Genomic DNA, 25484 nt, shown 5'->3' on the forward strand with positions numbered 1-25484 from the left:
TGTAAGTGAATTTACATTGAGAGGTGAAATGTATATGCTGCAATGGCACACAGAAAATCCTCCTCCTTAATGACATTGCTTCAGCAGAACTTTTTCTTTCATAAGCTGCCTTTGTTGTGGAAACTGGGTTTAATTTGATAGGCTTCATGGTGTTTTTTGGTGCCCATCAGAAGACAAGTCTTCAAAACTTAATCACAGTCTGATGGTCAGAGGTGATGAAGATCTTGCAGTTCTCATGGATCTGTCTGCATCAGAGGGAACAATAGCTTATTGCTGCTCTATAAAGTAGTCCCAGTGTCCAAAATTGGATTATCAGACCTAAAGTACTAAAGTCATAAAAATAATATTGGAATTGTGGACTTGAAATTTATTTAGCACACTTTCTTAGACACTTTGTCTCTCCAATTTTGTGTTTGTGTTAGCTTGCACAGCATTAGGAATATATTTGAAGCTTGTAAGAATTTAGGATTAAACACACCTATTGAAGTTGCCCTTAAGACTTGACTTGTCTTTGGCTCTCACTTCAGATTTCAATGCTTGTGCATGTCTTTGCCTTTCAGATCTCGTGCAATGCCATGCACTTGAGCATGCCAGTTGGGTTAGTATGGCAGCATGCAGTCAGATGCATTTGAGAGCATCTGGGCAGAAGAAGGTAGGGAGTTGAACCCTGCTGTGTATAGCTATTGTTTTGACACTGTGTACACAAAGCCTTAGATCCTTTTGGGATCAGTGCTCTCTAAAGCAATTTTACTATTATATATTCCAGGACAGTGTCTGCAGGCAGAGTGGTGTCTGTGAGAATTAAAGATTCTTTATCTCCTTAAAATATGAGCAGCCTCCAAATTAATGAAGAGAATCAGAAAGAAAATTATCACCTGAATTTAAAAGAAAGCATCATCTGTATAAATACTACATCATCTGTTTAAAAACTACAAAGACTTATCCGTCCTTGATTAAGTCTCTCTGACAGTTCCTGTCTTTGCTCTTAGACCTTCAATGGAGATACAGTAAAGATATATTGCCACACTGGAGCCCTAAAACAAAGCTAGTTCCAAACTTGGAGGAAAACAGACAGATTTTACTTCATTCCCTGAGGGTCCCAGAAAATATTGCAAACACTATCAGTCCTCGACTTCAGTATCCTTGTGCCTGGTGAACAATAACCTACAGTGTTACTTACTGGGTTGGTTTTACATTCTTTTCTGAAATGTCTGACGTTGGATGTATCAGTAGGGTCACTACTGACCAAGAAAAGAGATTTCCCACAGAGTCTCCCTCCGTTACTTGCTCTATTCTGCTGGTACCTGGCATCATGCCAAAAGAGAGTAAATCTTATCATTTTCTTGCCTGCACAAAGCAGGACAATATTGCACAAGACTGCAGATGGCAGTTTAATCTCTTCTTTGGTGCCCTGTGAAAAAAATTTTTGGCCAAAAATTGCTTGTCCTTCAGGCTAGTAGGAAAATAGGCAGTTCAATGATCTAAATTGGCATATATAACCCTCCTTAAAACTAGATCTGTCTACAAAAAAATTAAATCAATTAACCTTTGTAATTTGTAGACAGTAAGAGAATCACTGCATTTCATTGCTCCCAGTTTACAATGTAATGTCACTGTGGTCTGATATTCCTTTTTTAATTCATACAGTTTCTATAAGTGACCCTGCACTCAGTATAAACCAAATAAGTTAATTATTTTTATCTTTTACAGTTCATACCAAAGGATCTCAGATCACTTCAGAAAGAGCAGGTGCCTGATGATTTTTTGGTGAGAGAATGGTCTTGAGACTTTTGCAGATCTAGAAATACACACAAAATGTATTTGCATTTGTATATGAATAACTACTAATACTAATAATATATGAACTATATAATTTCGATTCCAATTGCTATGATTACTAGATTTTGCTTCCTCCTTTTTTTTTTTTTTTTTAATAGAACATTCCCCAGAGCTTTCCACTGCACTTCTAGTAGAAATGTTTATACCATTTCCTACTCCTGCTCTACAGCTCTTACTCAGATTAAATTCCTCAGTGGTGTTAAAAAGAAGATAAGACAAAGAGAGACTGCAAAACCATGCAGCATTTGCTTAATTTTACAAAGAGTCTGTAGAAAGACCATAAAGATGTGAAACTAAATTTATCACATTCCATATTTTCTCACCTTGAAATTTTACTATTTTAAGTTATTTTTATGGCGGTGCAATTTCTTTACAGCTCTCAATATAATCCATTTCTTCTAAGAGACAGGCTGTTCAGCTTTTTATTTTTTACAGAAGTCTCTAAATATATCAATTTTCTGATAAGACATGAGAAATCTATTACTGTGTTCATCTTATCTATGAATTAAGTTATTGATATGCCAGAAAACTCATTGAATATTAAGAGCAGAAACATAAGCAAACAGTCTACCTGATTAATTTTAAGTTTGAAGTTTACAGGTCATGCTTTATTTCAGGAACACATGGTAATTTGTAAAAGCTGCTTGGGATCTTGTTTTTAGCCCACTGCTGTTCTGTTTCAAATAGAGCTAACATTAAATCAAACTCTTTGAGTCTCAATAATATATGCATCGTAACTGCCAAAGAGTTTCCTTAATAGTATTCCCCTTATCAAATTCTAGCATCTTAATGCTTCTAACTTTACTCAGCAGTGAAAGTTAATTCAGTCCTTGTTTTACCTGCATCCGTTCTGTTGATCTTTGAAGATTTTGAAAAACCTATTTTAAATAAGAACTTTGAGTGCAAGAACCTAAGAATAAATATGTAGTGAATATTATGCATGATTAATATTTAGGTTATAAATGATTTTCTGAGGACAAAGGTAAGTGAGTACAGCCCCCTTTCTGTATGTCAGCTGCCTTTGATCAATCTTGCAGTCTCCTTATGCAGGTTTATTAAGTTCATTTACAAAGAAAAATCAGCCTCCGAGTTACTTGCAGTGACTATTTTTAAGATAAGTTGCTATTCATAGTGCATTTCACCCTAATTCAAAGCAAGGATTGACACTGAACATTTCCAGAATAAGGAATTTTAAGTCACAAGTGTTGTGAAGAGCACCAAAAATGAGCACCATGGGAAAGTAACATCTGTTAGCAGCAATAAAGATTGGTATTGAAACAGATTCTCTCCCTTAACTTCTTTTCTTCTGTTTTCTCTCCATAACCAAACAGACAGTTTACATGACTCTGGATACCATGTCATACAAAAAAAGACCATAGTGTGGTTACAACCATGTTAAAACTTGGTTCCACAGCTCTTCATTCAGCAATACTGAAAACTACAGGAGTAGTCACAGAGGAAAGCATTAGGCTTGACTTCATTCATGCAGAATGGGTGTTCACCAGAGTCATAGGCAGTTTTATGGTATGACATATTAGGTTGGATGACTGGTAGAAAGAAGAAAGTAGTATGTGATGAAAATCCTTACATAAAGTTGGTATGCATGAGCATTCATGATAGTCTTGTTTGTCAGGGAAAAACATTGTTGACACAAAAGCAGAAAGAACATCAAAACGGTTGAGACTTGTGGGAATTAATTTCTGGTTTGTTTTTTGTTTGTTTGTTTATTTGTTTTTTCTTATGGGATGCTTTCACAGTTTTCTTCCCTGCTATTGACTCTCCTCTGAATAGCAACATCCTGTTTCCTGGTACTGATGGTAGTGCCTGTTACACGAGGCCCCAAGACACATTAGGGAACAAGTGGGAGAAACCAGAGGGCCCAGTATGAACTCCTCTGTGGAAATCTGTCTGAATTCAGGGAGTGAATGGATAGTCCTGGTAGTCTCTAAGTTTAGCACTTTTAGAAATGGTCTTTGGAAATATAGCAAGCCAAACTTGTTCCTTTCTTTTAGCAAGTAATAATTCCAGATAACTATTTACAGATCAGTGACTTGCTCTAGATTTGCATGAAAAGAAGTAAAGCCTAGGTCTAGCTTTTCCTTCATGGAGATGTTAGAACAGTCTTAGCTTCTGCAATGTAGATGGTATTATCAAGATGTCTTGGCATATCAGTACTCATTTGGGCACTACTTTACCTAAACTGTGCTTTCTTAAGAAGAAATTTGACTAAGAGGTGGTAAGTGAAGACTGCCTTTCTGATGGGTCACCCTGTTGCCCCTCAGTCTTGAGTTACTGATCAGTTGAACTGCTGTCCATTTAGCCCCAGGAAATAAAATTTTCTTAATGCAAACACAGTGGAAACGATGAATTGCAATATCTTTTGAACATTTTTAATCCTCTGTGAAGGTGAACTATTGAGATACAGATTCAGTGAAGTTCAGTAAGTTATATGGTATTTATCTGAAGACAAGAAATTCTCTGACAACATCATATTATGTTGAGAAGGAACATTTTTTTATCCAGCATGGAAAATGAATCAATGTTTTGGTATTTTTTTTTTTAGGCAGTAGTGTTGCTATTGCAGTCGCTTGTTTTTGAATGAAATTTAAGGTCTGTCCTTGTGTCTGTTTTCTTAAAGAATAAGCACAGGCTAGTGATCTATTTTCAGGCCTAGAAAATTTCCACATCTATGATAAAGTTCTGTGTCTGAAATGGCTTCAACAAGTCTGGAAATTTCTCAGCCTGACTGTGGCATTCAAGCAGGGGAAAAAAAAAAAAGTGCTGCAAGGACTAATAGCTAAATTAATACAAAACCTATACTTATTTATGCTGGAGAGAGAATTTAGAAATGGTGTTAAAAAATAAATGCACTAGGAAAAATACAATTTACTTGGTGAGAGAATGCAGTAGTGACCAACTATTCAGCAGCATGCACATAGGCTTGTGACAAGAGAGGGGAGAGGAATAATTTTTCCCTACCCCAAGAATAAGGATAAAGGTTCATAAAGGGAATATTTACCTAATTTGCAGTTCTGGCATCCATCTGAACATGGTATGCAGTCTTCAGAGTCAGGATCTTCCACTTCACCTGTGTTTTGCAAATCACCAATTCTTGGTTAATTCTAGATAATGGAAGGCCAACATTTGGAAGCATTTAGCAAGGTTCCTGGAAATAAACTTTATACAAATTCAAAAAGGAGAACGATTCACAGCATTTTCTTTTCTTTTTAATTCTTGTGTAACCCCACTCAATCTGAGGAAAACACTTCTATTTTGCATCAACATGATATTAGAAAAAAATCAGAGCTGGAGTTCAAGGACCTCAGGATCAGGTATGATTGTATATTTCAAAACAGGAACCAGTACTCTTAACAAGATTTCTGTATCATTTTAGGTAGAATATTTGTTAACTTCTACTGAAGAATACTTACCTTCTCTACAACTATGCTTCTGACATATGTTTTGAGTAAGGTAGTAGCCTCTGAAACATTTTTTGCAGTGACTGGAGTTAAGGCACACCTCACAGTGGCCAGAGCAAGCCACGCAGGTATGCTCTGAATGGTAGTGACCTGGAGGACAGCTCTCTCTGCACTCCCCATGATACAGGAAACGTTCGATCCCTCTTCTATCTGTGTGGCAAACAAATAGGAAAAAAAGATGTCAGCAACAGGGGACATTTGGGTGTAAGAAACAGCTTTGTGAAGCACCGGTGCTGCAGATGATGAAAAGTAATATTGTTTACTGACTGCTAGATTTGTACAGTTTTACACCAGGTGATCTAAAATGTATAAAATTTTCAGGACCTCAAATGTTCCACATTCCTGGAGACATATAAAGATGTCATGTTAGTGAATAGTTACTCTTTACACTCATAAATCTAATAAAATGTGGATTGAGATATTTCCATTGCTGAGTTCCCTTGCAGTGAACATACAAGTATTGGTACTCTATTGTACATGTGGATGTAGAATTGCCATTAAGAAAGCAAGGCTTCCCACTTCGCCTTTGGAAAGCATCATTCTGTGTCTGTAGTAGATTAAACTGTAATTCTTATCCTATTCACAGCTAGACTCTGGAATCATTTAGATTCGATCTGAATAGCAAGCATGCATCTATTTGCTATCAGAGCAACAGCATTCTCTAGTGCATGGGGAACTGGGAGGTCCCCTGCTTCAAATCCTTCTGAATGAAATCTGTGAAAACACCTACAACATCAGGTGCCATGTGCTGCAATATGAGGATTTTTCTAATGGTTTACAGTATAAATTATATACATTATTGTGGTAAGAGTATTTGATTGCTTTAACTGTAGAGCAAGAATTTGCTTACTATAATTTATTTTTGAAACTGCAGAGAAAGCAGAGAAAATAGGGAATAATTGTTACACTGTAACAGAAGTATTCAGACTTTGTTTCTTCTAATTTTCATGTACAGATCTTTAGAATGACCTTTTCCAGCCTCCTCAGGGTGTGACTTTCATCAGTGTCTTCATTTCTTGATACATACAAATACATAAATGTATACTGCTGTTCACCACAGGGAGACACTTGGGGAACAATTATACAAACTTCACCCTCACACTGGCCCTGAAGTACCATTTGAAAACTTTGTCTACTCGGTCACATTTCCCAAAGCGAGAAAGTCAATCTCATCATCAGTATGACAAGTTAAAGCCAGCCATTCTAATGTTTTCTTGTAATCTAGACACTTATTACTAAATAAGCCTGGGCCATTAATGACTAGGACTGAAATGGAAGTAGCAGCTGAGAGGGAAAAGGCTGTGAATCTAATGTGAGTTCTCAGAAAAAGCTCACCAAAAAGTCCTCTTTATTAAGTGAATTGAAAGTTAAATCTTAAATACTCATTTCCAAGGGCAATCCAGGCTAGTTACACACACATGTATGTAATAGCCTCAAATTCTTCACCCATCAGGTGTTACAGAGGTGAGAAAGAATAATTTTTAAAATGGAACTTCAAAAGGAAAGTTGTATTTTGGAACATCCACAAATTTATCTATATTACCCTCTGTCTCAGTCTAAGCTCTATAAAAATGTGTCAAAAGGACGTGTTTCTATGTGTGTTGGTGGTAAGCTTCTCTTTGCAGGCCCCATTTGTCCAGCTGTAGGGACAAAGCAGTCTGCAGTGGAACCCACCATGCTTGTTTCCTAGCTTTCCCCAGACAGGTGTTTTGGAAAGCACCCTGGCTCCCTGCTCGCTTGTGCAAACTTGCTCCATTTCAGTGTCACACCTACTGTGTAGAGGCTGGGGGAGACATGTATGGAGCTTTCTTTTCCAGAAGCAGGCTATGTAGGCTTTCTGTCCTTCTTTTCCTGTGCTACAATTTCTGTTTCTGTTAACATAGCTCCTATTCAAAATATACCAAGGCAAATGCATAAAGGTTCAAGGACAATGCAGAGTTGTGTTTTCTTGCAATTTTAAAAAATAAGTTTTCAACTCCCTTCAGGGTTAAAACAAGATTACGATGCAGGTCAGTAGCAAAAGCACTACTTACTTATTGGCTTTTACAACTGGTCCTGAGAGAAGAGAGAATTGGGAAACTTGAGGCCAAGGAAGGGGGAAAAGCTGCAAGAAGAAATCTTTCTTACCTGTTCCACAAGTGATACATTTGTTAGGTTCACTTCCACTGCACTCCAGGCAGGTATGATGGCACAAATGACACTGTTCTTTGAATTCAAACTTTCCTCTGGGGCATTGCATAACACAGCAACCATCGTCAAAGACTCTTTTGAGGCAGAGAGAGGCATAATTGCAAATTTAGCAACTAATTGTTCTTTAAATTTAAAGGAAACTAACAAGAAACCCAAGATATTCTTTCTTCATTCTATTTTCAAGAGTCTTTGCACTGCTTTTGTTAATACTATTTACTAAGTGGAAAGTCAACCACATTTTGAACCTGGATCTTAGACTTCAGAGATTATTTTTTTCTCAATTTTTTCTGAGAAAAATCACCTTTTAGTCCTGTACCTAGATGTCCTTCTACCACAATCCCCACCGTGGTCACTTATGTCTGTTAGAAGGAAAATAAGTCTTGGTCTTTCTCTGTGAAGGAATGATCCATCTGTTGAAATTTCCTATTAGTTTTACTTTACAGGCTTTCTGTGAACAGTACTATGTCTTCAGTAAAATGACTTTGTACAGAAAGTCAAACATCTATCTGAATCTTGGCCCTTAAGAGCTGTATTTTTAGACTTGCATATCTGCAAACACTGAGGAGTTTTGCTGCTGAATGTTCTCCTTTTGCTGGGTAATGAAATATTTGCTACAGAATCCTTTTATGTGATGAAAATTTGTGGTCCATTTTTCATTGCTACTTAATATCTACTGGTTTTAATCTGTTTGGGAGAAAAGTAGAAAAGGAGCAATACAGACATGACTATTAAAAGAATATAAAACAAATTGGTTAGAATTTGACAGTGTTTTCAATGTCGAGAAAACAGAAGAGGGACTGTAATCTTCCACACTTAACTGCTTTGACCAGTCTGGTATCTGAGGACTTGGGACTCAATTTCTAGAGAATCTGAGCACCATTCAGGATCTTAGTACAGCTTCTGAGACTGTCAGCTCGTCTGTACACCTATGGAACAGTAGGCTTTCCATGACATTAAGATAGTGCATGCTTCCTTGGAGCCAGCCAATGGCATTAGAGAATATCTGCAACAGGCCTTCATAAATTTCAGTTGCCATGGTCATTGTCAGATTTATTCTGAAAGAAGAGGAGAAAAATATCTGCAAAGTTTAAAACCAATTTTGTCAAATAGTCTTTGAAACTATTTAACATTTACCATGATTGGAAAAATCTAGGTTTATGAAGTGTGAAGATGGGAGAATAGGCTATCATGCAAACAGCCTTCCTGAAAGTACACGTAACAAAGAAAACTTAGGAATTAATTAAAAAGATTTGTGAGGCTGAAGGCAGGCTGCTGGAGCGAATCAGGGAGAAACTTGTATGGGTGTATGAAGTATTCAGCAAAGAGGTATCTCTGCTCTGGAGTCTTACAGTAAGGTAGTCTTATGCAGACTGTAGCTCATATAGCTATACCTGCATGTTGAAGAACCATTATTCAGCTCTTCATGGGAACTGCAGCCCGCTTTGGTTGGTTTCTATACTAATGAGACAATGTGGCAGAAGTACTGGACATAGGTGGGCTATGGTTATATGACATGCAAATATTACTGTGTTCTACTACATGTGCTGGCTGTAAGGATAGCCACCCTTACATGCAGCTCACATAGTCATAAAGTACATTTTTCTTGCTTTTGTTATGTTGCCCCTAATATAAGGCACCAGCATGTCAGATCTTGTCACTAACCTTTGTAGCTCAAACAATAAACAGATGGATGAAGAATTTTGTGAAATTAGTTTGGCTGGACAAAAAAGCTACAATTCCATAATTTTTAAAAACAGGTAACAGTATTTTGAGTAGTGAAACAAGAAGATGATCTGATAATAATAATTTTTATTATGAAATAAGGTGAAATCTACTGCTGAATTTTCTCAAAGAACAGGGATTGTTCAGTGTTTTAATTTTCACATTATTTTCAGGAAACACACCCACCCAAATCTTTTCATCATGTTCAAAGAGGAAAGGTGTTCCCCTATAGGAAAGCAGCACTGCTGAATTTTAGTCTGCATTATCTAATGGCCACTCATTACTGTCTTCAATAGACATCATCTGAAGCTCTCAAGAGTGATAAGATTTAGGATTCTGTTTCAATTACAGAGATCTATTTCAAGTACATAACAAATAACGTTCATTGGAAGGATTTACTTTTTAGCTGCTGGGTGAGATTTTTCTTTATTATTATTTCTTTTACTACTGAATGTCCTATTTCTAACAGCTTTCATAATGAGCAGAAGCAGCACAGAAAGCTTTTGGAAACCTTAGATACTAAAATTGAAATCTGTTAGAGGATTTGTTAGGAGGGAGACAGCAGCACCCTTCCAAAAGGTCACAAAGGCCTCATTACTGCAAACACCTAGGTGGTTTTGCCTAATGATGTTGTTCTGTATCTTCTTTGCTTTGCAGATATCTCTGTGTAAAGCTCATAAAATAAATTGCAAGGAAACACAGACAATCTAATTTAAATGCAATTATGAATAGGAGAAATCTAGCCCGCAGTCCACAATTCTACCCGACTTCCTGTGCTGATGTAATTTCTGATGTAACACACCTTAATTTAATACTGTTTCCTCAGTTATGAATTTGGACTGCACTGGTCCTGGTGTGTCTTTTATTGACATAGTCATATCATAGATATTTGCAGGGTAAATTGCAGGATTGCTTGGGAATTTTTTTGCTATGCCTTACAGGATCTGATTCTGATTTCATACCAGTGCAAATACCAGCTGGCTACAATGCAATCCAGTGCAACAGAAACTGAGATATCAGTGTGAGAATAAAGCTATCAGTAGGACATGAGTTTAAAACCAGTAGACTCCTGGATTAGGTGCGAGATGGCCTAAACATAAACCCCTGATCTGCAATCTCTGGTGGAAAAGCTTCTTTCTAGTTTTGTTCACTCCTCATGGCAGGTTAGAAAAATCAGCCTAAGTTAGGGGATGATATTTAGGTGCTATGAGTGTCTCTGAAATTAGCTGACTGCTAGCTTCAGTGTCCATACTCATACTTGTGTCAAGCTTCATAGCTGTGTACAACTGCAGATGTCCTAGGCTCTTGTTAAATTTGTCACTGTTGTGATTCTAGCAATTATGAGTTTGAAAGGATGACAATGAAAGAAAGACTATTACACATATTAAAAGCATTTTTTTTTGTATCTGTGGGACCCATCTGGCTAAACATTAACTGCCAGTGTAGCCAACAGTCTTGTTCACATAACACTTGTTTTCTCACTTGCCCTGGTTTTGTCTGCCCTAATCATTGCTCACTTCTTCAGTTGACACTAGAAGCTAGTGCTAAAGACCATACAGCTACTTCTCCAGATGACAATGTGAGGTTTTTGTGCTGCACAATTACCTTGTGAGTGGGCAGCTGATGCAATTGTCTGGCTCAGGTCCAATGCACTTCTGACAGGATGCTTCACACAACTGACATTCTTGGAAATCATCAAGATATTCCCCTGGTAGAAAAGAATTTGTTTATTTCAGATCAATACCTCACGTTACAAAAAGACATGCACCAAGCCAGGTTGGAAAGTATAATGAGTAAAAGGAATTAGATCTGTTTTGAATTACTGAAATGCGCACATTTCCTTGTGGTATCAGGAAAACAAGTACTGGCTCCCTTGGTGAAGCAGGATACTCAGAATTAGTAGTTTCTTGTCCCTATTTATTTATTTACTTATTTTTATTTTCCATGTGAATCTAACAGTGATTCTTCTTGTTAGGGTTAATGCTATTTCTTTTGCATCAGTGTAAGCAATGGGGGTCTTTGAGATTCACCATGTAGAGTTACATCAAAACCTAGGAGTATTCTTACCTAATGTCCTTTGGTGCAGCTGCAACAGGCTCCTGATTTCAAGCTGCAGCATAAAGAGTGTGCTGTCATGGGTGTGGGGTATGTTACATGAGAAGAAGTAAGCTTGAGTAGGCTTCCACTAGTCAGAGACATGTTTGTGCTTCCCAAACCTCTACCTTTTTGTCCTCCTCCCAAGCCACTGCTTGAACACACCACACCTAAAAGACCTAGGCTCTCATTTAGGTGCAATGAAAATTTTGTGCCCAAGCACCCATTTGGACTTCAAAGAAATAGGTTTGTGTTATATGAATTGTTGCCTTAAAACTGAGATAAACATATAAAAACTTCCAGATCATGAATACACTAATACTACTGTGGCACTGAAGTACAAAGTTTGTGTCTTTATTTATTGATCTGAATATTATTTATCTGAATATTAATTAAAATATTGGTACAAACTGATAGGCTGTATACTTCATAAATCTCAGAGTAGATATTAATTTGGTATGTACCATGAATACTGTATCTGTGTGCAGCATTGTGTGGGGACAGTAAGTTGGTTTATCAAGCAGTTTTGTAAAGCTCAAGGTTGGGTCTTGTATGTCAGTTTGTTATAGGAAAACTTATTCCAACTGAATCTATATATTGAGAGAATTGGCTGTTCCTTCATTCTTAAGTAATGGAAGAGCTTGGGCAGTGAGTCTTATATAATACATAAAACCTGCAGTTTCTATGGATACTTCAATATGAAGAAAGTCTTTCCACTTGCATTGCTACTGGGAAATCCAGATTTGGCAAATGCAATGAACTTTAAGAGTCAAAATAAAAATGTGGAATGACTTGGTTTTGGCTCTCAGTTGAAATGAGTTCCTTACATTGTAGAGCAAATGCACTGTACAAACTATTGCTGTAAGTGTAAAAAGATGTAGGAAAGAAAGATTTTTCTAAAATACTGCAAATTACATTCTCTGTCCCTTGTGTTTTCTACTCCATATTAATCTGTATTAACAAATTTTATAGTAGTTGAAATCTCTGGTATGAGATATAAGCTGGGGTACTTCTTATCATGCTTAAGGGGATGGGAACAGCATAATTATAAAGGCATACCAACTGGGATGTCCACCCCATTGTGGGCAAAACCTGAAGTACCCAACATGTAGGTAAAGACACAATTTTCATTTGGTAAAGGTTTGTGTGTCTCCTGAAGAAAGGAAAAAGATAAAAGACAAGCCAAAAGCCAGTGACAGAGCCACATAAAATACAAAGACAGTACTCCTCAGAGGCTGGTCTTGGATCATGGTTACCTGGGAAGACGTTCAGAACTGGGAGCAAATGAACAGTCTCTTGATGAGATCAGGGAAACAGAAATCTGTGTATACATACACATTCACACATTTTTATAGTTCTCATTATCCAAAGAGCATTTGGTGCATATATATATATAGATAGATGCATTTATGTAATTACACACATGCCCATATAGGCCAAAACTTGAAACATATAAATTGACATAATTCCATGGAAGTGGTGTAGATTTCTGAACTGCAACACTGTATTGTTGTATGATAGATTAATATCATTAATCCTTTATGGTATTGTTGTATGATAGATTAATGTCATTAATCCTTTATGAAGGACTAATTACAAAAATTATAAATTGTACAGCTGTTTGACACAAAATTCAGCAGGAGTCTGAATTTATCCAGATATTACTGAACTATAATGTTGTATTTATGAATAACTGTCACAGTATGGAGTATTTATGATTCTCATTTTCTAGAAAAAATGATTGTGGCCTGCTGTCCAGTAGATCATCAGGCCATTGACAGATTTACTTAATGTAGGACTCTTGAGTCTTTCTGATACATATTCAGAGGGTATAACATGGAATGCCATGATCTCAAATGTTTTATGAGGTTTTAAAATATGATTTGATACATATATATATGCACACATATATATTTGGATGATACAGAACCATGAAAAAATGCAGTATCTGAAAAGTCTTCCTATTGCAGGTTTGGTGGCTCAGTGCTTTATACTACCAGCTTTACATCACTGGGAAATCAGTCAGGGCATTATTAAATTGCTTCTCTGATGTTGTTTTTGACACATGTTAGAAAAACTTTTTGTTTTTCCAGTCCTTCACTTTATTTGCCTGCACTGCCTGTGTGCTTATCCATCGGACCTGAGCTGCTAATTCATATACCTCAGCTATGTCCACTCAAATCCTTCCCACATGGTAGAAGTGCTTAGTTTTAAAAGGATTTTTTTATTTCTTTGTTATGGCTTCCATTGGAAATGCTGTAATTAATTTCAGCTGTGCTGGAATAGTGCCAGGAAGACCAGTTTTCTGCTTACTTTATCCTCCAACTTGATGCACTTTAAAGCATACTATTATAAGAATGTGCACCAGAAAATACTTACATATTAGACCCTCTGAATTGCAAGTCAATCTAGAACTCTAGATCTGCCACTAGATGATAACAAAATATTTTTTAGTGGATATTCAAAGAGTTAACACTGAAATGCAACTTTAAAGAAAACTTTTAAACTATACCACAGGGCAGTGTAACTGTTTCGTTGTGGACAATATATTTCTTTACAAATCTTACTAGATAAATACTGGTTACTAAAGCCTTTTTTTTCCTTTCTTCTGTATCAAAATTCTTTATCTGTCCAATATATGTAATGGGGGAATACTCTCAGCAATGCATCTCAGCTATGTCCTCAATCAGTCAATGCTTGTCAGTTACTTTGGATCATCCCATATTTAACCTTCATTTATTTCTCAATTCTGTTACCTTGTCACCTTGTTAAAAAAAAAAAAATCACTTTGTTTAAAAAAAGGAACTGAAGGTATTATAGGAATAAGGCTATGTTAACAGACATAATGCTTCATAATAGGAAGATTTGCATGTATAATTTTTTTGTGTCCCTACTTAGAAATGTTTAATTCCATATCTGGGCCACATCAGGTTGCATACAAGAACCCTACACTTATGCTGAGTTCCTATCAGTTAATATGATGCATTTTAAAATGTGGTAAGAACTATTATCTCCCATTAAGGAGGCAGAAAAACTGAAATGCAGTAAGATCATCAAGTTAGGGTGTAATAGCAGACTAGAACCTGTCTCTCCTGAGTCCCAGACTAGAACACTACCACAGTTGCCAGGTCCAGGTCATTGCTATGTCTTTGTATAAGCAGTATTAAGTGTACAGCTCCTATCTTGTCACTATTTCTCTCCTGCTTTCCAAAAGCTGTGCCATTTATTGACAACACATGGTATTTCAGAAGACCAGTTAGATAAGGGTGTGAATATCCTTGCAAGTTATGCCTGGAGATATACAGTTTTATGTGCTGGCAGTCATAAATGAATCTTTCTCCTGTAGCCCTCCCATGAGACTTAATCATTGCAAGTCGCATGTTACTTTCCCACTTTTCTGAATCAAAACATCACTTTATCTAATTTAAAAATGTTCATTGACTATCTTCTATAGCATTGCCCCAGTGGCTTTTCTTTATAATCAACGAAAAAATGACCTTATTTCTTCCCTTTTGCTTGTTTAGTTTCATAGGAAACTGGATATAGATTTTGTACTTGGGATTTTCTATGTTATCTTATGGGTTAACAAAGGTTTCACAGAGCAGATAAAGAAATATTGATCAGAATTATTTTTCATCAATCAGCAGTGAGAACTGAGAGCCTTCGGTTTTAGGGAGCTCTCTGCTTTTTCCCTGTCCGGCCTTGTTACATTTTATTTTGGCTGGCTTGTGGGCTCAGCTCCTTGAGTTTTGCTGAAGAAGTATTTATCTATAAAGCTTAAGTCCATAAGGAACTTGGGGTAACCTGCATATAACAAGCCATTAAAATTCACCCTGAGGATTCCTTTTGAAGTTACCCCTCTGTTTAGTCCAAAGCCTTAATGTTTGATAGATTACAGTTCCCTGAAAGAAATCTTGTCTTCATCTTGAAAATGTTAGAACATGGATGGAGATTACAGAATTTCCTTTCCCCAAAAATTTTGGGCAGTCATAGAAAATTTGAGCCTGGTTTCCAATTATTTGTCTAGCTTCAGCTTTCAGTCTCCTGCTAGTTATTCTTCTCCACTCAGTCATTCTACACAACTACCAAATTTCTGTCTCCCTGTTTGGAAGTGCAGAAGGGACAAAGAAGTTATCCTTCATGGGCAGAGCTTTGGGGTGCTAAGGCGATGCGACGGATTCAGGATTGGCAGTCATTTTTTCAAAAGTGCTCTAGGCAGTGATGAACCAGAAGGCTGAAATTAGGATGTTGGTTCCTAAGTCAGTGAAGTTCTCCCTTGTGCCAAGGGACAAAGCAGAACCTTGAAAAGGCCTGAACATCTCTTCCCTGAATAGTGCTGTGTGCAGCTGAGTGTGATATAATGATTTTAGGATGAAAAGCCCTTTTGTTGCAGGATTAGGTGAGATCACACAGAGCCTCAGGTTAGCTTTAATCATGACAGGCTGGAGAGGAGCAACTGCCTTTATCAACCACACTATCTTACACAGCCCTCTATTCTTTCCCTTGCAGAATAAAAATATTTACGTTAGCCAAAGCTGCCTTTTTTGCTGACACAAAAGGATTTTTTTTCTCTTTATTCTGTGTGTTTCTTCCCTCATTTCTATGTAGTATTTATACAACGGTTGTTAGAAACCCATTGAAGAGCCAGAGCTCTCAGGGGTACTGAGTGGGCATAAACAGACTCCAGAAAGACATTACTTAGCATTTTAAAAATCAGCTTTAAACATCCGTTTGTGCTAATAATGTGGATGCCTGGAAGTAAAAGCTGGCTGAGATCAGGGTTTCTCCCTTGCCTGTGTAAGCACAAAGGTCAGAGACTGGCATGGTTTTCTGCTGCTCACTTGGAGCCTGCAATTTGACAGCCCCATGAGAAAGCAGGAAGGGGAACGGACCAATCTTGATCTGTATTGCTAATGCTTTGTTCTGTAGCCTTCTCACTTCTTGAAGGAGGAAATACTATTGCACTCTCAAAATTTTAGACTGACAATGGAAAAAAATCTGTTTAGCCTCTTCATTTCTGGAGCTTCCCAACTGAAAATTCCCCTGTCTGATCTTGTCAATCTTCCTATTTTTTTGTGAAGATCAGTAGCTGGGAATTTACTAAAGGGCAGTGGAACAGAGACACCTAAATCTCACTGAAAATTATTTCATTGTGCTGATAGTACTTCCCTGGAAATCTAGGTAGTTTCCTGTGAAATATGCAAAAGAAAGGTGGAAGCTGACTATATAAGTTGAGTAAAAGCTGGTGTTATTTGCACCTGGAGTATATTGAAGATAGGATCTCTCAATGCCAGAGGAAAACACATGTCATACTCCAGAGGCAACCATGGTAGCACGGCGTCTCTTTCCTATGTTATACAGCAAGGAGTACGTAATTTGCATACACAGAGCCTTCCCTGTCCACAGGGTTTCTGCAGTCTGACTTGGATAGACATAAACCTGAAATGGGAAGATCTGGATGTCTCAGTGGTGTCATCCATCTTAAACAGAGAGACCCCTGTACAGAGCGTTTGTACTGGAGATCTCCAACTTAATCAGGATGTGAACACAGATCTGCTGATCTGCGGATAATTGAACAGATTTCAGCTGGTAAACTGTGTCCCTGACAAGATATAACAACATAGATTCATATTGCTAATTAAATGCAATTTCTGTTTAATTTGCAGAGATGAGTACATATTAAAGCCTGAAAGAAATCTGCCAAAAAGATAAAAGTTTATCTCCTTGAAAGTAAGGAGCAGACCAAATTATGCTTTTAATGAGAGGTATAAAGGATTAAATTTTATTCCTATGTGTAACTCTTCAGCCAGCTCAATACCCTTATGTTGGTGATCTTCCCTTGCTTAAAAATCTTCCCTAGTTCCTCATCTCCACTATAACCATTTCAGGAATAGCCAAGGTAATCGCTTTTGATGATTACCCTGGAAAGCACAGTCCCAGATGTTCCCTTTACCAATCACATGTTAGATGCTGAGAGTGCAGAAACAGGTAAATGATACAGCCCTTCTAATACAGATATAGCTGAAGAGAGGCTTTGTGGAGTTGTTTGGCTGTGGGAACTCTTTGAACCCTCTTTTCAGCCTTGGAATTGAAAGTGTCCACGGAGGCTGTGGTAGAGGCAGACCCAGCAAGAGCAGCATGTACACAACTTCAGTTTAGTATGGCCTTGTTCTTGGAGTAAGAAAAGGGACTACTTTATTTGAGAATTAATATTTGAGTAATTTCTGTCTTTTGATCCAGTGACATTGCACAGAACAGTAATTAGCATGGTCACAAGCACCATGGCTGACAGCAATGAAATCAATTGGAGACAGGCAATCAGGTGTTAGACTTTCCTTTCAACTCACATCTCAAAGAACATCTGCAGACACCAGGAAGAGGGCAGTGGGCAGGCCAAGGACAATTGTAAATGGAAAAGATATGCAGTATTATCTGAATTGTAACTAAATTACACTAGTCATGCTCCAGTGAACATTCAGTGCTATTACTGAGTTTGCATGATGGAGCCATTAATTCTCCTTGGGTAAATAAATATTCACTGACTGTCAGTGTTCTAGCTTCTCCCCCCCAGCATGATTGGAAAAATGGGTACTTAATCAGCTCATTGTGTAACAACATAAAGCAAAGATGTCTACTGTGTTTTGTGATGGGACAATTTTTGCTTTGAAAAGTGATGTTTTCCCAGAAGACCTTCAACAAATCCGTCCCCCATGCAGTGAGAAAGACTGATAAATAAATGATTGTACAAGAGGCATTCTTCTAAGCTATGCCTTGCCCATCTTTGGCAGCAAACGCATGAGCTGCTCAAAAAAAGAGATGTAACAAAACCCAGCCTTTGGTGTGGCACTGAGAGGCTGCATTTGTTGCTTACTGGAACTATTTTATTTAATGCTCCGAGCCTTCTCACCATAATATGCTTTCCTTTGACTACATTTCCCATACTAGAAGTGAAAATTGGCTTCATTTTTATGCAATAAACATTGCTTTCTAATCTAGAAAGAAAGTGCTTCCAGGATCATTTCAATCACAGTGTGACTATTAAAATATAATTCTGTGGTCGTGTCTGCTATTCTTACACAGGAGGTGAACATTACTGCAACCTCTCTGGCTTTATCCTGAGGATTTCAGAACAGTTTCCCTAGTGAGAGCCAATATTACTATGCTCTGAGACTTCACAGAAATGTCCCAGGACTTCAACAGATCTTTGCTCATCAGTGTGGAACCAGTGGTGGAAATGCAGGTGTTGGTTGCACTTCCCTGGTTGGATGCAATCCAAAGGTTCAGAGCCTTAGTTTGCTCTCAAGGACACTGTGTTGCTACTCACAATTCTTTAGTCCTTACTAATGAGGAGGATTTAAGCCCTAATACACTCTCATGACAGGTGATAGTAAATAATCAGATAATTAATTTCATTAAAAATTGAAATCTCCCAATATAGTTTAAGTACGACAAGTAAATAAAAATTATGCCAAACAAAAATCAGTTTTCCCCTGCTAAACAAAATGTTCACCAAAAATACATTTTCAACCTTTTTTTTTATGTGTATTGAAGCTGCATATTCTGAACAAGCTCATGCAGGTCATTGTTGGTGTTGGTTTCTTTTTGATGAAAACTTGACCGGGATTTCTCTTTGTATGCTGTAAAACTTTTTTAAGGCTTACTTAAAATATTTTGCACAAATATCTAGTGGCAGAACTTTTCTTGATTCATTCTGTACCAATGACATGACAATGGCATATCCAATATAAATATAAGACATGGTAATGGATCACAGACATGTTATTGTTCTGCGAGTTGCACTGCAAACTGAAAGCTTTGACTCATACAAGCAGTCACTTAAATGTCTTTACAGGAATCTTGAATTTATTCTTACAGTCATTCAGTTCATTAAATAATTTCATTAAAAAGTAGCAGATAGTTACCTAAAGTGGCCACTCACACATATAAACTCTAGTTGTGATGTGGCTATTAAGAGGATTAACTTGGTCATCACCATTTGGAAGTTGTATTTAGTGATGGATAAAATTGTCAGGTCTAGTATCTCTCTATACAGGTTTACTCATCTTCAGTGACAACTGTCATACCTCTTATTACCTGATAATGTGGAACAAGCAGCAGCTTTGCTGTTACACAATATATTCAGTGGTAGGGGTTGTTCAGAATTTCACAGGACATTGGAAAGTTGCAATCCCAATAGAGATTGGGGTAGTCTGTAAGGTCTCATAAGGAAATCTTTATTAGAAAAGAGTGTTCTCCACAGAGGGGAAGTTTGCAAAGCCTCCCCAGAAAGAGGCAGGATGTGCCAGTGGAGATTGGTGTGTGGGTAGGCAGAGTCTAAGCCAAGAGCCTCAGGAGCTACTGGTCAGAAGCATACAGTTTCCACCAGCATACCCTGGCAGATATCGGATTCGTTGATCCCACAACACTGGTGTGTGGCTGAAGTGAAGAGCTTCAGCTAGAAAGGGAGGAAGGCTGTAACCCCATTGCAGAAAAGGAAACACTTCTATCATAAAATGATGCCCTCACACAACAGGCCTCTGCAGGATGTTCTGCAGGTCTGGGACATGCTAAACTTTTTTCCCGTTAAAAATAGTGTTAGCACATGTATGAGGTTTCTTTTTTTGGACCAAAGCTGTCATTGTTTTTGAGATTTTTAATAAAGAACAGGTCTAGTTGGGTGTCCAGTTTGCATTTAAATCAGGGAATGTGTAAGTATTCTCCTAAACAGACATGAACTGGCAAATACTTTACTATGGAAGTGACATGTCTTAACTAGAAGAGCATTTTTAATTTGTCATTGCTTTTTGATTTGTGATATAAATAAGGCAGAAATCAATGAACAGATTTGGACTGGTACCATCCACAGTCCTTTCAGACATGGAGAAATGGATCATTTCGTTCATGCTTAGCAGCTTCTGATTTTCCTAAAATGGTCCATATCTGTTCTGTATGCCAACAACAGAGTGTTAGATACTGAACACTCCAAAATACTCACCATTGAATCAGAGAGGGAGGACTGATCACCTAAGAAAAATCTATAGCTGGGAACAAACCAGCTTCCTTCAATTGCAGTCCTGTTGCTGCAGTGATCCTCTTGTTCAAGGACTAACTATAGTGCTGCTTATGAATTCTGCTTGCATCTGGCCACTGCTATTAAGGCATCACAAATAAAAAATGATCAAAGACTCTGAGCTGACACCAGAAAGTACTAGTTTTCAGCCTAAAACTCAGTCCTATGCTTACTTGTCTGTGAGACTTCACACCTCAACATTATAGATAGCTCTCTAGAGCAGACTTCTTTGGCCAGAGGTATGACAAGTTTATTATCACTCTTTGTATGTTTCCTATCCAAAGAAGATGAAATCTTGACAATAAAAGACACCATGATTGATTGAATTTCTCATGACAATTGGAAGATGGAGTGGGAGCTGAAAGAAGCAGTTCTTCATATGGTATTGGTGTAAGGGTTAGGCCCACCTTTTTTTCCAGGTGTGGTCTTACCAAACTGCTAGGAATGTGCCATCCCACATACGCTTGATCCCAGGACTGACAGGGAAACTGTGAGAATGATGACTTAACTCCTTGTTTTCAAACCAAGTTGGTGACAATGAGATGTTTAAGGCTGAAAAGATTTTTTCAGGAATTTGTTTACATGACCTCAGTGAACATGCTTAAAATGTCACCTGCATATATGACTTCCTGGATAAGTTGCCACTTGGTCTCCATCCAGGTTGTAGGACTAAGTGGGAAATGAACCAGAGCATCAGCTAATGCTGATGGAGGATCTCACTCTGCAGGGATCACAGATTAATCTACATGGAGCCATTTTGATCTTCTGGTAAGGACAGACAGCCTGCTGTTCTCAAGTGGAAGAATGGGCTTGTGATCTGAGGTGTACTGGCTGTCAGAATTGGCATGTGAACAGACATCAATATCTCACTGTGCAAGTGGCCATGTATGACTGCAAAGATGAAACCTTCCTCCTAAACTGTCTGAGCCAATAGGTAGTTATGCATTTCACTTTTTAATCCTAAACATGCAAGAGATTAGACTCATCACAAACTCTATACAGGTCAGAGGAAGCCAACACTGTTATCCACTAGGGTTCAGACATGGCTGTGCTGCTACTAAACAAAAGGTGTCCTCCATGGAAGCCAGACATTTCTGCAATCACAAATTCCATCACTTAAAACAAAAAAAACCCTGCAATAAAATTAAACACCCTTACCCTCCCAATTTGTTTCAATGAGTTGTGTGTGGTATCTAAGTGCTCTATACCATAAAGCTACTGGTGCCCCTCAACAAAGATATTTTACATATATATTATCAACATGTTTTTCCAGACCAAAAGAACAGGAATTTAGGTTAATTTAATAGAAAAAATAAAATATGGAATAACATTGATTTTGGCCAATATCAATTACAACAGAACTACCCTGTTTTACAAATAACAACTGAACATTTTACACATGTACAGTATTTTTTCAGTAAAAATGAATTTGGATATAACAACGTGTCAGTTTTTTAAAGAAAACAAAGATATTAATTTCTTCTCTATAATAGTGTTAGAGACATTTGTAAGTATCCAAACAAATTCTTTACAATCCATTACATAATTAAATCTCAATTATGAATATATATTTATAGATATAATATATATAATATTAACTTAAACTTTGAAAGCATTATGTTCTAGTTAAACATGTTATACTGAGAAATGAGGCAGTAACAGACTAGTAGTTAAACTAGCACAAACTGAATTCTTTTAAATTTGAATGTTGATCAGGAAACTTGTAATGGGCACCAAAGGAGCTTGACGGATCCCCTGTCATACTGAACTAGGTTGCAATAGTTTACCTGCTCTCTGCTAAAGGTGCCACATCTATAAGTTTGTATCTGTTAGTCTGTAAAATTTCCACAATAATTTTTGATCCTCTTTATTTTCTTACATGCTTAAACACCTGCAATCCATTTTCTATTTGTGTGCCCCAGAAAGATAACTGAGAAAGACATTTTGTACATTTTAAGTATTATCCCCTGAAAACAGTACCTTTGAAGTTCAATTTTCTGTTTTCTGCTAAATGACTGTCTTTTGAACAGTATGCTAAGTGAAGCTGATGAAGATATATTAAACAGGAATTAGTGCTGGCAGCTGTGTGCCTGGGTAAAGACAGAAAGGCAGGGGCCGCTTCTCTCGCCACCCAGGATGGTTTTACAGTGAGGTAACTCCATTGCCCTCAGCAGGACTCTCCCTGCTGGAATTTCTATTGTGAGCAGATAAAAGTAGATTCAGGCCCATCATGACACAATTGTTACACCAAAAGAACCATTGATTTATTGCCCTATATGTAATTATTCCTGGAGATGTATTTGGCACAATTACAAATCCAGTCCTGTAAACACATGCTGTCGCATATAGTCACACTGGCATTTACATATGAGCACTATGAAATAACTCCACATATCTGTATGATAATATCCCCTTTTTTGTGAACGTTACAAGACAACAATAATTTATGAATGCTTCTTACATGTTAGCAATGTTTTCTGACTTCTGAGCGTATACATTACTCTCGCTTATGCAAACCAAGAGAAGTAGTATCTTTTGAATTTGTTCACTACAGGAACAATATTTTTTTTTTAAAGTTTATTTGAAATAGCTTTGACAATTTAAAAAAATAAAATAAAAATCCTAGCATATCTGTTAATAAGCTAGCTGTCTAAAAATGAAATCTATATGACCAAAACCACATTTTGGGCAAACATATATACATACTGCATGTGATACAAAAAACAGCACACAGCAGAGGAAGTAAGAAAGAAATGTGTGCAGAAATGTTCACTTTTTTTAAATACTGTTACAAAAGGGGCAGAACTTAGTCCTGCAGCTAATGATGTTTCTGATCCCCTCAGGAACTCAAGTTCCCCCTGTCAATACACATAGCACAAAAAAGACTAATGCAAACATTTTTGTATTGTTTAGTTTTAATCCATGTAAACTTGTGTTGTATTCTTGAAGCACTCTTTAAACATCTTGAAGGGGAAAGAAGCAGGAAAAAAAGGGAAGAAAAAGGACCTTCAAAAAACAGGAATAATCCTAAGGTTGACAGGAAATCAAATCATGAGTTAAACGTTAATTTTGGCATCAAATGCTTTGGTCACACAATACTGACTCTGTGATCCTGGATGCTTAGCTCTAGACACCCAGTTATGAAAGGTAGGCGTGTTGTAGTTTTTCCATTAAGTTCCAACAAACAGTTCACCATCTCCCCAGACAAAGAGGGGGGAGAGAAAGAGAGGTGGTTTGCTTTATTTTTTTTCCTTTTTTTTTTTTTTTTCCTTTTTTCCTTTTTCAATAATATGGATTAATCTATAAGTCTACAGGAGCGGGAGGATGCTGGGAGGTGTCAGTTCACCCCTTGTGCGTACATGTTCTGCAACACAATTGCTGAAGCACTTTCCGCTGGCAGAGATTGTTCTTTTTCACCAGCATACAGAATCCTCCCTCGGCCCAGGACTCTTCCGTGGCTTCCAGAGGGCAGCAGCAAGAGAAGGAGGGGAGGTTGAAGGTTTGGAGAGCATGGCGTGTACAATGGAGGAAGATTTAATTGGTCAGACAGGCAGATTTGGTTGAAGAGACCATTCAGGAGCAGGTAGCAAGTAGGAAATTTGGTCCATCAAAAGGAATTTCAGTCAACAGCATTTTTTTTTTTTCAGGAAGAGATATTGTGTGGTCCGACAGGGAATGATTGGTATCCATTTGTGAAAAGGAAAAAAAAGATTAGAAAGAGAATAATTAGAAAACAGTGATATTTACAGCAAAGGAATTTGTTCTCAATTTTTATGAATTAAAAGAATAAACCAGTCAAACCACAGAAAAAGAATAAAACATTCTCAACAGAAATGCAAATCCTATAGAGTGAGTTAGACTAGTAACAAGTGATTGTCAGGCAATGAATTGAGACCCTTTATGTTTTATAGATTAACAGTAAAAAAAACAACCTCCTGGACTTTCCTTGGCTGCCCTAGACTGTTGAGAACATGTGCTGTATGGTGGAATCCAGCATGGTGCATTGCAATTGCCTGAAGGCCCACACACTGATGTGTTGCCCTTTCATGGCAGCTGCACTTGGAAGAATGGGGGAGACAGTACTGAGATGGGGTGTCCCCAGTCTGGGGCAACAACAGGGGTATCTGATTGAAGTTGCCTATGTACAAACAAAGACATATTTATCCAACCATACTGAAGACCAAACTGGTATGTCAAATGCTCTCATTGCAGAACTCATACTGAGACTGTGGTTACTCAAAACTCAGCATTACACTTCCTCTTAATTTGTCCTTCTATATCTGACCTTCTCTGGACTTGCTCTAGATTACAACACATCTAATGTCCTCATGTGAAAAGGTCTCATAACTGGTTTGCCAGTACCTGTAATGTAACTTTATGATGGACAGGATACTTTTCAAAGTTTGAAGGCCTAAATTCCAGCAGGAGCTGTAAAGGTCCACAGAAAAAAGACTCAACTCTGCATCCTTTCTTTTTTCTTTTTTTTTAAGTCTTCGGTAAAACGCTTACTAGATCCAGCAGAAATGAACTGGACCCAAGAGTCATTGTTAGCTTTTTGTACATCCAATGTCAGGTATTTTCCACATGGCTTAACACTGGGCTTTGTTCTGGTATGATTTTCCTGTTGGACTGCACTTGTTGGGCTGTATCTACAAATAATTCATATAGTAACATTTCTAGGGAAGCATGATGTTAACTGAGTGTCTCTATGATTGTGACATTTGAAAGGAATGAATATTTGTGAATAATTAAGCCAATCATATGCAATAAGAATGCTATCCTGGTTGCCACAGAGAAGTTGGAGGAAGTTCGAATCTGCACTACGAATTGGTGCTCTCTATTTCAGAATTGTTTTGGTCTCATGACCCTTTCACATAATTCAAGCAATACTACAGGCACTTAAAATCCTTTCCACTTACCAGCATTTTCACAGTTTAAAGTGAAAAAATAGATAAATGAGTTTCTATTGACAGTACACCAGGGTCTTCATATAAAAATCTTTTGAAAGCAGTGGCTTTTGAAGAACAGATAAGGAAGGAAGAGTAGGTTGCTGGCAGGGAGGAAAGCTATTTTAGGAAAATTCAGGTAAA

General features: G+C 37.5%; 1 protein-coding gene across 2 annotated transcripts in view; it reads right to left on the reverse strand.

Moving 5' to 3' along the window:
- The window catches only part of PCSK5 (proprotein convertase subtilisin/kexin type 5), a 257528-nt gene that overhangs the window by 39803 nt on the left and 192241 nt on the right, over positions 1-25484 (reverse strand). The window contains exons 21-24 of one of the 2 annotated variants that reach the window (XM_074855002.1): positions 10836-10938; positions 7446-7582; positions 5271-5468; positions 4859-4927 (exon numbers count right to left, since the gene is read on the reverse strand). In XM_074855002.1, the coding sequence (XP_074711103.1) occupies positions 4859-4927; positions 5271-5468; positions 7446-7582; positions 10836-10938 (507 nt within the window). Of the gene's footprint in view, positions 1-4858; positions 4928-5270; positions 5469-7445; positions 7583-10835; positions 10939-21674; positions 23853-25484 lie in introns of those variants that run through there. The other variant, XM_074854999.1, reaches the window with a different exon arrangement.

The sequence above is a fragment of the Strix uralensis genome, chromosome Z (genome assembly GCF_047716275.1).
Source record: "Strix uralensis isolate ZFMK-TIS-50842 chromosome Z, bStrUra1, whole genome shotgun sequence".
NCBI classification, from domain to species: Eukaryota; Metazoa; Chordata; class Aves; order Strigiformes; family Strigidae; genus Strix; species Strix uralensis.